At 36.6% G+C, this 16595-nt stretch overlaps 1 protein-coding gene across 1 annotated transcript in view; it reads left to right on the top strand.

Annotated features, from left to right (window-relative positions):
- The window catches only part of LOC103213315 (integrin subunit beta 3 binding protein), an 88759-nt gene that overhangs the window by 50332 nt on the left and 21832 nt on the right, over positions 1 to 16595 (top strand). The window contains exon 5 of the mRNA XM_042783339.1: positions 3813 to 3888. Coding sequence (XP_042639273.1) covers positions 3813 to 3888 — 76 coding nt within the window. The remainder of the gene's footprint in view (positions 1 to 3812; positions 3889 to 16595) is intronic.

Raw genomic sequence — 16595 nt, 5'->3', positions numbered from 1 at the left:
CCACTGCTGAGTGCCCAGTCTGCCAGCAGCAGAGACCAGCACTGAGTATGCAATATGGAAACATTCCTCGGGGTGATCAGCCAGAAACCTGGTGGCAGGTTGATTACATTGGCCCACTCTCATCATGGAAAGGACAGCATTTTGTTATTACTGGAATAGATACTTATTCTTGATATGGATTTGCCTTCCCTGCAAACAGTGCTTCTGCAAAAACTACCGTCCGTGGACTTACAGAATACCTTATCCAGCATCATGGTATCCCACACAGCATTGTTTCAGATCAAGGGACTCACTTCCTAGCAAATGAAGTGTGACAGTGGGCGTATGCTCATGGAATTCACTGGTCTTACCATGTCCCCCATCATCCTGAAGCAGCTGACTTGATAGAACAATGGAATGGCCTACTTACTGAAAACACAGTTACAGTCCCAGCTAGGTGGCAATACCTTGAAGGTTTGGGGCAGTGTTCTCCAGGCGGCTGTATATGCTCTAAACCAGCCCAACATATGGTTCTGTTTCTCCAACAGGCAGGATTCATGGGTCCAGGAACCAAAGGGTGGAAACGGGAGTGGTACCACTCAAAAATTTTTGCTTCTTGTCCCTGCTACCCTATGCTCTCTGGGTCTGGAGATCTTAGTCACAAAGCGAGGAACACTCCCACCTGGAGATACAATACTGATTGCATTGAACTGGAAATTAAGAATGCCACCTGGTCATTTTGGCTTCCTCATGCCTCTGGATCAGAAGACAAGGAAGGGCATTACTGTACTGTCTGGTGTAATAGATCCTGATTACCAAGGGGAAATTGGATTGACATTACATAATGGAGGTAAAGAAGAATATGTCTGGAATATAGGAGATTCTTTAGGATATCTCTTAGTACTACCATGCCCTGTGATTAAAGTCAATGGAAAATTACAGCAACCCAATTGTGATATGACTGCTAATGGCCCAGACCCTTCAGGAATGAAGGTTTGGGTCACCCCATCAGGCAAATAACCACAACCAGCTGAGGTGCTTGCTGAGGGCAAGGGAAATACAGAATGGGTGGTGGAAGAAGGTAGTTCTGAATATCAGCTACAACCACATGACTAGTTGCAAAAACAAGGACTGTGATTGTTATGTTTCTTCATTGTACATGTGCATCAAATATTTTTGTTTCCTTCTGTTATGAACTGTGAAATGTAAATAAGGTTAATGCATTTTGGTTGTATGTGTGTTAGTGTATCCTGTTAGGCGCAAATACGACTTTATAATTATAAAGATAACAGAAGGAAACAAAAATATTGTCCTTATTTAGAGATTATGTATGGTTAAGAAGATGTGTACAACTGCCAAGTTGAGAAGGGGTTGACTGTGATAGTTGGATATGTGTGTCAACTTGGCTGGACAACAATTCTGTGTGGTTTAAGCAGTTTTGATGTGGGTTGTTCCAATGATGGGATCAGATGTATCTGTTTTGAGCAGCCAATCCATTGAAAGGGAGTTTCCCTAGAGATGTGGCCTGCTTCCAGTATATTTATGGACATCCTAGGAAAAGAGACACTCTTCTGTGGATCGGGATCCCGTTGTACTGCCTGCAAAGGTCCGTGAGTGAACAATCCACCATATGGCCTGGTAATCTTGGATTCATCATTCATTGGAGTCAATAGCCAGTATACTGCCTGCCAACCTTGAGTTTGTCAGCCCCTGCAGGTGCATGAGTCGGGAAAAGCCTCCAGCTTGACGTTTTATCCAAGAACTTTGGACTTGCCAGCTTCTATAAATGTGTGAGCCATTTTCCTAAGATAAATTTCTCTTTCTCTCTATATATAAGCTTTGCTGGTTTTGTTTCTCTAGAGAACCCAGTCTAACACAGCAAGGTTGTGTCATCTGCGTTTCAGAAGTTGTTAGTGAGTCTTCCTCCAATCCTGATGCCGCATTCTTCTTCATATAGCTGGCTTCTCAGATTATCAGCTCAGCATACTGATTTAATCAGTATGGTGAAAGGATACAACCCTGATGCACTCCCTTCCTGATTTAAACCGTGCAGTATCCCCTTGTTCTGTTCAAGCGACAGTCTCCTGGTCTGTGTACAGGTTCCTCATGAGCACAATTAAGTGTTCTGGAATTCCTATTCTTCTCAGTGTTATCCATAATTTGTCATGATCCACACAAATGAATGTGGAAAATACATGGGAAATCTACAAATACATATTATTTCTATTGGAGAGTGCTGAGCTAGTGTTTCGGTGTTTCATGATTCCCGCCCCCCACCTGCAAGTTCTTCAATAAGGGTCAGTATGTGGGCCACTGAGAATTTTTATCTGTACTAATACATCTTCAACCACTTGTGTCTTAGTTGCCTAGCACTGCTAAAACAGAAATACGGCAAATGCATGGCTTTAGCAAACAGAAATTTATTTTCCCACAGTTTAGGAGGCTAGAGTCTAAATTCAGTGTGCTAGCTCTATGGGAAGTTCTTCTCTTTCTGTTGGCTGTGGGAGAAGGTCCTTGTTCCTTCAGCTTCTGTTTCTTGGTTCCATGGAGATCTCCCTGTGGCTTAGCTTCTGTCTTCCCCATCTTGAGTTTTCTTGCTTAATCTGGTCTATTTATATTTCCAAAGAGATTGACCCCCCCATACCATACTTTCTTATGAGCATAAATAACAACGCCCATTCCCAAATGAGATGATAACCACAGGTATATGGGTTAGGATTTACAGCACATATTTTGGGGGGACACAATTCCATCTATAACATCATGATTATTAAATATCAAATATGTTTAAAGTATATAATATATGTAGTACTATAGCACAACCAACTAGTTAGATCATAAAACAATCATCTGTTTCAGCACTAATAAGTAAAAGCATCATATGCTACTAAAGCTATAAAATTTAAGTTATATTTCAACCTTGCAGAAATTTGAGGGTTTATGGTTTAGTTATAACATCATGTCTTAACATTTATCACTGTGGACTTGTGAAAGTTTACATAAATCTGTGGCCTGAAACACTATTTTAAAAATAATTTGACCAATCAGTCCTTATATTATTACCTACAGTAAATGTATTAATAAATTATATATTTTGGTAGACACAGAAGATCTCCCCACGGAGCTACTTACTACATAGGAATTAAGAGTCAGATTCTTTTACCTTAAAATCAACTTTAATTTACTGTGCATCACTAGAAACTCACCATTTTCTAAGTATTTGTATCACCTAACCCTTGTTACTAACTTGAGGGAAAAAATAGGATAAAATAATGAAAACTGAAAGCTTTAATATGATAATCTTTCCTTAAAATATTTTTATCTAGTTAGTGCATTTTCAACTAATTATATTAAATTGGTTTCTCTAATTTTCTCAATATTGCAAGTTCCAATAATAATTTTATTCAAATGAATGTTCTTCTATATAATGTCATACCAAAAACAAACTCAACTGCCATCGAGTCATTTCCAATTCATAGTGACCCCATTGGGTTTTTGAGGTGATAAGTCTTTATGGAAGCAGATTGCCCTGTCTTCCTTCCACAGAGCAGCTGGTGGGTTTGAACCACGACTGACCTTCTGGTTAGCAGTCAAGTGCCTTATCTACTGCACCACCAGAGAACGGGAGAGGAAAAAAAAATAGCTATTGATAATTTCGTTGAAGTAGTGAAAAAATTTTTCCTGTTTGAAATTTTAGGACACTTTTTCTTTTCGTACCTTCCTTTCATTTGTCCCATTTATTTTCTATTTAAAATTTGGCAATCTGAGTTCTATTCAAAATTTGGAACTTTCTTATTAACTTGAAATTCTTCTCTTTATTATACCATGTATAGGAAAGAGGGGAAAATCAAATTACCTCAATTCCAGATTAACTGAAAGAAAGGAATCTACGACAAACGACAGTGATGAGTAAGTCTGTTCATTTTGAAATAATACATGTGTGTCTTTCAAGAAAACTTTCATATTTATAATCATGATAACATAAGAGAAATCATTTCTTAATAGAAAATAACAATATCACATGAGTTTTGAACTTTCTTAAAGAAGTAAAATACCTTGTTTTGTGATGTGTTTTGCCGTGCTTATAGAAAGGTAATATGCTGTTGTTAGTTGCCATGGAGTCAGCTCTTACTCATGGTGACCCCAATATAACATTCCCCAACATGGGTTATGTTATTAAATGTTTTGTAAATCACTGTGTAGAACTTCCAATGCATTTTTCTGTACCTAATGTTACAATTTTGGTTATAACCCTAAGCCACAAGTCTTTTTCATAATGTAGCCAATCTATAGTATTAAATTAGCTAGAGCAGGACTGGGCAGTGTTTTGTTCTGTTGTACAAAGGGTCACTATGAGTCAGAGCAGACTCAGCAGCACCTAATAACAACAACTAGGTTCAAAGATATGGAAACTGAGTGCCACTTAGAGTACAATCAGGATATAAGGAAGTTTCTCAAGTCAATTTGTCATCTCCTATAGACGATTGCTATACAGTTTCCATATCTTTGAACCTTGTTGTTGTTGTTAGGTACATTTGGCTGCTAACCAGAAGGCTGATGGTTCAAACCCAACAGCCACTCCTCGGAAGGAAGGTTGGGTAATCTATGTCCGTAGTGATACCACCTTGGAAACCCAAGGAGGGGTCGTTATACGTCAGATCCAACTTGATGGCAATGGTTTGGGTTTTTTTTTTTTTTTTTTTAAAGCAATCGTCGTACCTCTTTATATGCTCTGAGGATCTGTACCCCCAGCTTCAAATGTTTTCATGTTATCTGTTCCACTCTTTACTACCCCACATATGTTTTTTTTTTGTTATACATTATGGCTCCTTCCTTACCCTGCCTAATCACAGCTCTCACTTCCTCAATGAAACTGATCATAAGAGGTATTAGGATGAAATTCTTTTTTAACTTGATTATTTCTTTTAATTAAACAATTTGTGTACATTGTAAAAACCTCACATTATACAAAAGGGTAAATAGTGAAAAGGGAGTGGCAAGTAACAATTTATGAATCACAGATAATCTTATACTTGAAAGAAGATGCTAATTAAATTAAATTAATTTCTGATTAAATTATATAAGGTGTAATAAACTTAAGTAAAAGTACACTATAAAGAAGGAAATATTTTTGGACAAAAGTGTTACCATGTAAGCAAGGTAGACCCCTGAATCAGCTCCACTTAAGCTGTTCTAACTTTTTATAGTTTCTTTCTTTCTCCTTTCTACTTCTGAAGAAATTTGCATCAAGCTCCAGATTTTGTAATAAGAACTCCCGTGGCAGTAAGCTTCCAAGTAGCAGGGGAGGAACAAGAGCCTTTTTTATTGGTCACTTAGTAATTTGCCTGTATTTATTTAATTTCTCTTAATCTAAAGATTGTTATTTAAGTGTATCATTACATAAGTTGGTATTACATTAGTGACTTTAAGAACAAGGCAAGATATTTTGCAATATATAAAAATAATTGTGATAGTTGGAGCTGTGTGTCAACTTGGCTGGACCCCAGTTCTGTGTGGTTGTTCCCATGATGGGATCGGATGACTGTGTTCTGAGTGGCCAATCTGTCGAGGGGAGTTTCCCTAGGGGTGTGGCCTGCTTCCAGGATATCCTGGGACATCCTGGGAAGAGAGACATTCTTCTGTGGATCAGGATTCTGGTATGCTGCCTACAACTAACTGTCTGTGAATGAGCAGTCCATCGTTCGGCCTGGAGATTTTGGATTCGTCATTCATTGGAGTCAACAGCCGGTGTACTGCCTGCCAACCTTGAGTTTCTCAGCCCCCCTGTGGTTGCAGAAGCTAAGAAAAGCCTCCAGCTTGATGTTTGCTCTAGGGACTTTGGACTTGCCGGCTTCTATACGTTTGTGAGCCATTTTCCTAAGATAAATTTCTCTCTCTTTTTATATATATATAAGCTTTGCTGGTTTTTGTTTCTCTAGAGAACCCAGTCTGACACATTCCCAGTCTAACACAATAATGTTCTTCTAATTGTTTTTCACTCATTACAAAATTACTGTCTTGATCTATAAAGCCATTTTAACAGCTTCAGTTATGGTTCTTTTATTTATTACATTTGTATAGATTTATTATTTTATAAAATCATTCTAAAGACTTAGTTTTTTTAAAACCCAGATTAAACTGAATGTTTCACTTTTGTAGATGAGCTTTAAATGATCATAGCATTTTATGTTTTGTTTTGGCAGTATCCCTATTTGCAAGACAATCCAATAGAAAAATGGGCAAAAGCCTGACATTTTACAGGAAAAGATATTCATTTAACCAGTAAATATGAAAAGATGCTCAACTAGGAAATATCATCAGGGAAATTTTAAAAATCTCAATGAATTCCACTACATACTCAATACACATAACAACAACAACAACTCAATGCCAAAAAACCAAACTAAACTCATGGTCATCAGGTTAGTTCTGATTCACAGTGACCCCAAGTGTTTGAGTACTACTCCATAGGGTTTTATTGGCTGTAATCTTTACAGAAGCAGATCATAGGCCTGTCTTCCAGAGAACCACTGGATGAATTTGAACCAACAACCTTTAGTTTAGCAGGTAATTGTAAACCACTGTACCAGCCAGGAACCTTCATACTCACTAGAGTGGCTAAAATGAACAAGAAGGAAAATACGAGGTATATTTTCCTCTGGGGTAAAGATATGGAGCAACTAGAATTCTCATTTAGGAATATAAATAGATAGTACCACTTTGGAAAACTGTTTGGCAATATCTACTAAATCTGGATATATGAACACCCTGTGACTCAGCAGTTCTGCTCCAACAGAAATGTGTACATATATTCACCCAAAGACAAATACAAGAATGTTCGTTGAAGCCTTATTCATAATAGCCTCAGAAAATACCAAGATGTCCATCAACAGTTAATGGATAAACAAATATTAGTATATATCTAATGGACTACAATGAAAATAATCTGTAACTAAAAGCAACACTATGGCTGAATCTCACACTGTTGAGTGAAAAAAAAAAAAAAGCTAGACTCAAAAGATTACATATTGTATAATTCCATTTATATATGTAAAATACTAAAAGATGTAAAACTGATCAATACTATCAAACGTTAAGATAGTGTTACTCTTTGCAGGTAGGGCTGGAAGGAGGCGGGAAGTGAGCTTCTGTAGTGTCGGTAATGTTTGTTGGTCTAGGTGCTGATTGCACAGGTATGTTCAGCCACTCCTCAGAAGGAAGGTTGGGCAATCTACTTCTAGTGATAACTGCCTTGGAAACCCAAGGAGGGGTAGCTATGAGTTGGATCCCACTCAATGGCAATGTTTTTTTTTTTTTTTTTTTATACACTTATGTGTATTTTTCTTCATGTATACTGCACTTCAGTTAAACCTTTCATTATAATAAATCTGTAGTTACAAGTATGGTATACTTTCCATGAAGTCCGCGAGTCGTTCAGCAAATTATTAAACTTAAAGGGGAGTAGGAGCTACAAGGTCAGAGAGTTTAAGGGTCATGTGGACTCCTGAGTTTGCATTTTGGTATCCTGAAGGGAGATTGGAAAAGCAGGCCTGGATTTGTGGCCAGCAGGTTAGAAGATTGGGGTAATGTGTGGACACCCCAAACTTGCAGCCACATCTGCCAGTTTGTCAGTCTCAAGGAACGATGGTGTCCTTTTAACTTGTGAGCCTGAAGCAGTGCCTGGTGGCTAGGATCAGAGAGAGTGGTGTGGCAGTGGCTGGGAACAAGGATGGAAAAGTGGGAATGTGAGCACTGGATCCATTTCCACATTTTGGGAATTGGATTCATACTGATCCTTACAGTGCAGAGACAAGAGACAGAGCCCTGTTTGTCTTCTAGTATCTTCTTCCTTGCTGAATCTTAGCACTTCCCTCAGTTATGAGAGACAGAGTCTAGTATTACACCAATAATTTCTCCTCCTTGTCCAAGCTAAATTAGGTCCACCTTCAGTCTTTTATATTTAAAATAAGTTTAGCCTAGTAGGGTATTTCAGAGTTTTTCAACCACAGCATTAACTTTTGGGTGGGTAATTCTTTGTGGTGGGTGTTGTCCTATACATTGTAGGATATTTAGCAGCATTCCAGTCATCTGCCTGCTAGATCCCAGTAACATCCCCCTCCCTAGTTGTCAACAATCAAAACGTCTCCAAACCAAACCAAATCCACTGCCATTGAGTCGATCCCAACTCATAGTGACCCTGTAGGACAGAGTGAACTGCACATAGGGTTTCCAAGGCTGTAAATCATTACAAAAGCAGACTGCCTTATCTTTCTCCTGCAGAGTAGCTAGTGGGTTTGAACTGCCAACCTTTGGTTCAGGCAGCCACAAGCTTTAATCATTATGCCACCAGAGCTCCTGAAGATGTCTCCAGACATTGACAAAAGTCCACTGCTGAGTCATAGGGTGTGCATATATCCTCTTTTGAGAACACTGGGGTACTTGAAAGGAGCTCTGGTTACACATTGGTGAAAGCACTCAGCTGCTAACCAGAAGGTCACAGGTTTCAAACCCACCAACTGTTATGTGGGAGAAAAGATTTGGTAGTCTGCTTCATAAAGATTACAGCCTTGGAAACTCTATAGGCAGTTCATTTCTACCCTGTCCTACAGGGTAGCAGTGAGTAGGAATCAAATGAATAGCAGTGGGTACGGGTTATTAAAGTTTTAAGAAGTCCTGACGTGAATAAACTTATTCAACTTGATTTAACCCAGCAATTTTCCAAACATGTTTGACTGGAATCCCTCCCCATTTTCACAGAATTCTGATAGTCTGTGGAACACAAATGTGTAAAACATCTACTAAGATACTATGACTGTTTCTGTAGATACTTGGTCTCACCCATTCTGGCCTGGTAACTTTTTTTCTAATGGCAAGAGGATGTAATATATTTGTGACCTGTAACCCCCATTCTGCTGAACTCTGAAGAAAAAGAATGCCAATATATTTGAATCACTGTTTATAGTCTTAATATTTTTCCTGGTATTTTGAATAATTTAAAACCTTTAATTTTAGTTGTCAGCTTTTGCAGAATGAGAAGTATCTTTGATTCTCATATCATTGGAAATACAACAGTATTTCGAAAGACACTCTAGATTTTGTAGACTGTGTTCATCCTGTTTTAGCATTCTCTGAGGCATTTGATACCCACCAAGCTAGACCCACTGCCATCGAGTCAGTTCCAACTCACAACGACCCTACTATAGGACCTTTCAGTTAGCAGCCAAATGCCTTACCCAGTGCACCATCAGAGCCTGTTAGTATTTGATACAGTACAGGAAAAATAGGTCTCAGCTATTGTTCCCAAGATCAGAAGTGACTAAATTATACAATAATAAAAAATAAAATGACCATTCATTCAGCATGCAAATACATACTGCACATTGTTGCCAAATATTGTGCTAGGTGCTGAGCCTACACAGATGACAAGATCTGTTCCTTGAGGTTATAGTCTAGAATGGGAGACAGACACATAGTACATGATTAGAATAGAGTATGGTGTTACGATTGACAGTATGGCCTATACATGTATTTAACAGCTTGATTCTACTATAAAACTACAAGGTTACTGAGGTTTAGAAAGTAGAATGCCTTTAAAATACTTCGTTTTTCTTTTTTTGTATGTGTGATTTGGATAAAAACTTACAGGGCAAATTGGTTTTCCATTCAACAATCCATACACATTTTATTTTGTGACATTTACTACAATCCCTACGGTGTAACAGCATTCTTCCCACTTCCTCCATCTGCCTACCCCATCCCTTCATTTTTCATTCCCTCCCACCTTCCTAACTCTATCCCTAGGCATATGTTGTCCTCTTGATTTCATATGCTTGTTTCTTGTAATGGGTGCATACCTTCCTGACATTACTGTTTACCTTGTAGATCTGTCTATTGTTTGGCTGCCAGTTAAGTCACAGGGGTTAAGTTCACTTCCTAGCTTGAAGGATACCTAAGAGCCATAGTCTGGGGGGTTCTACTAGTTATCATCAGACCAATAAGCTTGGTCTTTTTTACAATTTTTATTCCACATTTTCCTCCGCTCTATCTGGGACCTCTTACCGTGTTCCCTTTCAGAGTGGTAGCCAGGCACCACTGGTCTCAGGCTCATGGAGTGTGGGGTTCACATGCTTCATTTGTCTTTTGTACTAATTATTTCCTGTGTCTTTGATTTTTTTCATTCTTCTTTGGTCCGGTCAGGAAGAAACCAATAGTTGGACCTTAGATGGCCTCTCATAAACTTTTGAGTCCATAGTAACTACTCACTCAAGTAGGATGTACAAGATTAACTTCAGTGTCCCCTGAGACTATGGTTCTGAACCTCCATACCCAGTGAATCATTCCCTTAAGAGGTTTGTTATGACTAGGAAGTTTTCATAACTTTGTCCCCTGTATGCTCCTCTTTATTCATGTATATATTTGTAGCACATAGAAATACATAGGTAGAGATAGTGTCTGTCAAACCTATATATACTCATGGGTGTGGCACCATTTGCTTTCCCACCCATTGAGATTTAGTGTCTATGCATCCATTCATACAGTTATTGCAGGATTGTGTATGTAATAGTATTTACCTTTATTGCCTTTAACTCTTGTGCTTCTCCCTATGTCTTACACTGCCTTGATCACTGCCTTGATGTATTTGTGCTAAAATACATTCTTAATAGACCAGAAAAATAAATGGAATCTATAGTTTTGTGTAGGGAAATTCATTAAATGTTAATGATGAAAACAAAATAAAAATGACTACAAGTTTCTAAATAAATTTCTGTATTTGTAAAGGCTAGTGAATAATCAATCACAATATTTCTATGTAAGTATATTGTCTAACAGTAAAAATAAAATTATTTTAAGAATCCCAGCAAAATGTCTTCTCTTGTGTAATCATTGGTTAACTGGAGTATCATTTTTATTAACATTTTTTACTTTCTTAATTTTTTTAAGTTTCTACTATAAGTTCATTTAAAAGTTGAATCTCATACCCTTTTCTTATTTTGATAAAAATTTTAAATGAGGTAAAAATACAAATTAGATAAAAACGTCAATTTTTTTACAAGTACTTATTTTTATTTATTGAAACAAAACTCTTGAGAACATTAACATACAAATTTATGAAGCAGAATCCATAGAGAAAAGATTTTTAAAAATTAAACAAAACTTCCCACTGGTAAAATGTCTTCAAATGTCTTTTCTAAACAGATAACAACTTAGACTATTTATTTAAACCTTTTATTTTGAAATATTCTGAATTGACAGAAAATTTCCAGGAATATTATAAAGAACTCCTGGACCCTTCCCCCAGATCCATGAATTATTAACATTTTGTCACATGTACTTTCATTCTCTGTGTAGCACATGTACACCTACATACATACATATGTATTCTTATATTTCTTTCTGAATTATTTAAGTTGCAGATGACACCCCCCCCCCTTTACCAGTGACTACTTTAGTGTGTATTTCCTCAGAACAAAAATATTCTCTAATACAACCACAGTACAAGTATCAAAACCAGGGAATTTAACATGGATACAATTACTTAGTCCGTGTTCACATTTTTCCAAGAGTGTCCTTTACTGCAGTTTTTCACCCTTAGTCTAAGATTCAGTCCAAGATCACACATTATATAGTATGTTTTAAGTCTCCTTTAATCTGGAAGAGTTCTTTAATCTTTCATTGTCTTCCATGACAATAACATTTTTAAAGAGTACAGGCTTGTTTTTTGTAGAATGTTCCTCAAATTGTATTTGTCTAATATTTCTTCACGATTAGATTCAGATTATGCATTTTTTTCAATAGAGTACATGAAGAGGTATTTTGTCGTATTATTGATATTTAACTTTCATCATTTTATGGTGGTGCCCACCAGGTTTATCAACTATAAAGTTAATAGTTTTCCCTTTGTAATTAATGTTCTGTAGGGAGGTACTCTGAGACTGTTTTACCCAGTGGCTTTTGCATGCACTGACGATTCTTGCCTGAGTCAGTCTTTACTGTGATAGTTACACACACATGATTTTCTAACCCTACTTTTCTTCCATATTTATTAGTTGGCTTTCTGCTTATTGGCCTTTTTGAAATTCATGTGTTAATACTGATGCAGGGTTTATCCTTACCTTCCCCCTTTGTATATTTTTTATCTCTTCTCAAAGAGTAAATCTCTGACTCCTAATACCACCAGTGTATTTACATTTGATTAAGGAATAAGCAACATACCCCAAATAATTTCAGAATTACTACACTCTGTGCACTGCAAAAAACAAATCTTTTAAGAGTTCAAGACTTGTTTGCAGTCTTTTTGTTTTTAGATTGAAGCTATATAGTCAAATAACTATATTCAGAAATTACTCTTTTCATTCAGTGTGGTTTATTATTTTGAAATTCATGCTCCTGTTTCTGTTTATATTCTCTTAATTTTTTCCTTTATCTTTATTGACTTTATTTTCCGTTTTGACTATGGAAAAAAAATAACATGCTTCTAAAATCTTTGCCAAGAGAAAGTATACTCTGAGAAGTGTTAGTTCCTCAACTTTTCCTCCTACCTATTCCCTCTCTGTAGGTAAACAAATTCATTCATTTCTGGTTGACCTTCCATATGTTTATTTTTAAGATTAATCAGATTCATTTATATTTCCTTATTTCTCCAAAAAATTTTAAGACATTGCAAATGGCATCCCCCATTACCACTATCTACTTTAGTGTATATTTCCTACAGTATGTACTCCTTTAGTGTGTATGTCATATAACGCAGTACAAGTATATTTTCTTTTGCACTTTGCTTTTTTTTTTGAACTTATGAATATGTCCTGAAATCACTCCCTACTAATCAGATTGGAGAATATTTAATGTAAGAATTCTCCCAACAGGAAAATACAGTTTCACGTTCCTGATTTAATTTTTTCCCCCCAGAAAACAAGCAGTGACATATCAATAAAGCACATTTATAAACAGACACCTACACATTAATATTTTATGTGAAGTTCTATACCTTTTATGTTCTGAAAGGAAAATATATAATTCACTGCTGTTGGCTTTTCTTTCTCTTGGTAATTTGCTACTGTTGGCACTGCTGTGAAAATATAATAATGGTGACTGTTTTTCTATAATGTTTATTTTCATTAAACTTTTTATTTTGAGATAATTATAGATTCACATGCTGTTGTAAGAAGTAATGCAGAGAAATCATGTGTATATTTTTCCCAGTTTCCTCTCATGGTAACATCTTGCAAAACTGTGTATATATCACAACTAGGAAATTGATTTTGAAAGAATCCTGTGATCTTACTCAGATTTCCTTACTTTTATATGTACTTGTGTGTGTGTGTGTGTTTGGTTCTTTGCAGTTTTATCACATGTGTAAGTTCATGTATCCACCAGCATAGTCAAGATATAAAACAGTTCCGTCTTTACAAATGTCCCTACTAATATATAAGGTTTATTTTAATCACTGGTTTTATTCTTTTGCAGTCAGAAGAGTCACTTTTTTAGATATGAAACATTGATATCTGTACTAAATCAAATAAAAATAGTAATGAGTTATGCCAGTGTTAACAGGGATTTTTTCCTTGTTTTTCTTTTTTTAATGTGTATAATTTAATTGTAACAAGTAACCACTGGTCACAATTCTCAGGTTGCATACTTTTATTAATAAAGTTTTCTAAGTCTGAATTTCTCCTTGCTGTATTTTAAGTTTTCAATCATGCAAAAAAGAATATTGACTTATGGATCACTTTCTGGACTAAAATGAGGGTCTCTGAAGGTGAGTTAGTTGAAAATTTTTATCAAACTGTTAGGATGAAGATACATATTCAATAAGTGAACAGAAGTAAAGAGGGAAACCAAAGTGAATCAGTATTTTAAAAGAGACTTGATTTTCAACTGTCTAAAAATTTTGACAGTGGATATCAATTTGCATGTTCAGTTTTTAATTTTAATTTTTTTTTTTTTTTTTACTTAACCAGTTTCTCTTCAGAGAAAAAACCTTTAGTGACCTTTTGTGTACATAAAAACTACCTGGAAATGCATACTTCTAGGCTTCCCTTGGAAGACCAAAGAAGAACTGATGCCTTTGAATTATGGTATTAAATATACCATAGGCTGTCAGAAGAACAAACAAATCTGCCTTGAAAGAAGTATAGCCAGAATGCTTTTCAGAAGCAAGGATGGCAGGCAGGACTTTGTCTCACATACTTTGGACATGTTAATTGGAGGGACCAGTCCCTGGAGAAAGATATGCTTGGTAAAGTAAAGGATCAGCAAAAAACAGGAAGACCCGCAAGGAGATGGAATGACACAGAGGCTGCAACAGTGGGCTCAAACATAGCAACAATTGTGAGGATGGTGCAAGACCGGGTAGTGTTTTATGCTGTTTTACACAAGGTTGCTGTGGGTTGGAAATAACTCAAGGGCATCTAACAATAATAACAGCAGCAGGCCCCATCCAGAGACATTCTGACTGATAGATGTTGGATGCCACCTGGGAACTGGCATTTTTAACAGTCTCACCAAGGAATTCTGATGCCAGTTTAAATGAATTACTCTTTGAGAAATATTGTGTAATGGTTAATGCATAATTCCAATTAACTGGTTTCAAGTCCTAACTGTGCCCTTTGTTATATAACCCTGGAAAATGTTATTATTCTTTGTGCTTCGGTTTCCCAATCTGTAAAATGATATTTATCACAGTTGTTTTGTAAAGTAAAGATACAGCTTGTAAGTGCAGTGCCTTGAACTTAGAAAGTATAAAAAAAAAGTTAGTAATATATTTATTGTTACTATAATCCAAAGTAATCAGTTTAGATAAACAGTTCAATGACCTATTTACCTTTTTCTTTACAGATTTAAAACCTGAGGATTTCATCCCTATTGTGTACATGTGACTGTCAGGTTTCTTGAGATTTTATAAAATCACAATCTCTTAGAGGTAACTTTCAGGTAACTTTTTAGTAAAAGAATTAATTGAGAGTTTATCTGTGTGACCTATTAGAACATAATTCTAGTAGAATAGTAAGGCAGAAATCTGAGTTTAAAAATTTAATTTTAACATGGAAAAACGGGAGATTGGGTTAGATCATTATTCTGAGCAATGGTTTGTGAAAGACTACTCACTAAATTAACAAGTAAAAGGTTAAGCAGCGTTAGGGGCCCAACAAATTCATATATTTGCAATACTGACCATCAGCATTGCTGCAAAATTTATTTTCTGCAGCACTGGTAGATTAGTCCAGTAGTGAAGAAAACAAATATATAAGGAACATGTGGCAGAAGGTTAAGGGGCTGAGGTAACTAACTATCTCACCTATAACTGACGTAAAGTTTGTGATTGGAAGGAAGAGAGAACTGAAAGATTGGTATATTTTACCTGCTTCGGGGATGGATAATCACTAGACCAAATCTTGTTGGCTTATTCACTGATCCATCCAATATCTGGGGGTACACCTACCATGAAGGCAGGGATGGTCTATTATTTATTATACTATTTTAGCCGAATTCCTTAGATAGTGCCTGTCATATGGTAACTCCAAAAAAACCAAACTCATTACCATCAGGTCAGTTCCGACTCATAGTAACCCCCAATGGGTTTCCATCAGGTAGTGTAGTGCCTGAGGCATTTGACTGCTAACCAGAAGGGTAGCAGTTCAAACCCACCAGCCATTCCTCAGAAGGAAGGTTGGGCAGTCTACTTCCGTAGGGATACCACCTCGGAAACCCAAGGAAGGGTTGCTATGAGTTGGGTCCAACTTGACAGCACATAACAACAACAACAACAAATCTTTACAGAATTAGATTGCCCTATCTTCTTTCAGTGGAGGCGCTGGTGGGTCTGAACCGCCAACCTTCTAGTTAGCAGTAAAATGGCTTAGGTACTGCACCACCAGAACTCCTTAGGTTGTTTCTCAGAAACAGGTAAATTAATGAAGGAACATCAAAATGATATTAAAGACCAAGGAACTCTAAGCAAACAATAATGCAGTCTTAGCAAGGGTAGCAAAGTAGAAATTGAACTGTGCATTGAAAATATAGAAAAAAAAGGCTTGTCAGCAGCAATGAAAATCCTGTCTCCAGCATAAGTGTGATTAGTTATTTATGAACATTGCTATTTTGTCTAGGATGAAGACAGTGGCAGCCACGTTTTCCCTAAAATCTGCTCAGCTAATAGTTTATCTCCAAAGATAATAGTTTATCTCCAAAGCTTCTAAAATGTAGAAAAACATTTCTTAAATTTCTCTGGATTTAACCATTGAATGACAGTCACAAAACCATTCTATGAATTTGGTTGATATGGGAGAAAGGGTATTCATCCACAAAGGAAGAGAAAAAGAAAAGAAAATAAGCAAAAATGAGAAAAGTAACTGTGTCCACTAGTCCACTTGATCCAGCAATGTACACAAGAAGTTTTCCAGCACAGGCATGGCCAAAGATGAGGAAATTGAAGATTTTTATCAACTTCTGCAGTCTGAAATTGACCAAACATGCAATCAGGATGTGTTCATTATCACTGGTGACTGGAAGGCAAAAATTGGAAACAAAGAAGAATCACTGGTAGTTGGAAAATTTGGCCTTGGTGACAGAAATAATGCTGGAACTTGCATGGTAGAATTTTGCAAGACCAATGACTT

Source organism: Orycteropus afer, unplaced genomic scaffold, assembly GCF_000298275.1.
Source record: "Orycteropus afer afer isolate SDZICR_OR568_19922 unplaced genomic scaffold, OryAfe1.0 scaffold00016, whole genome shotgun sequence".
Lineage (NCBI taxonomy): Eukaryota > Metazoa > Chordata > Mammalia > Tubulidentata > Orycteropodidae > Orycteropus > Orycteropus afer.
The sequence above is the reverse complement of the archived record's forward strand: the minus strand, read 5'-3'. Positions and strand labels throughout refer to the sequence as shown.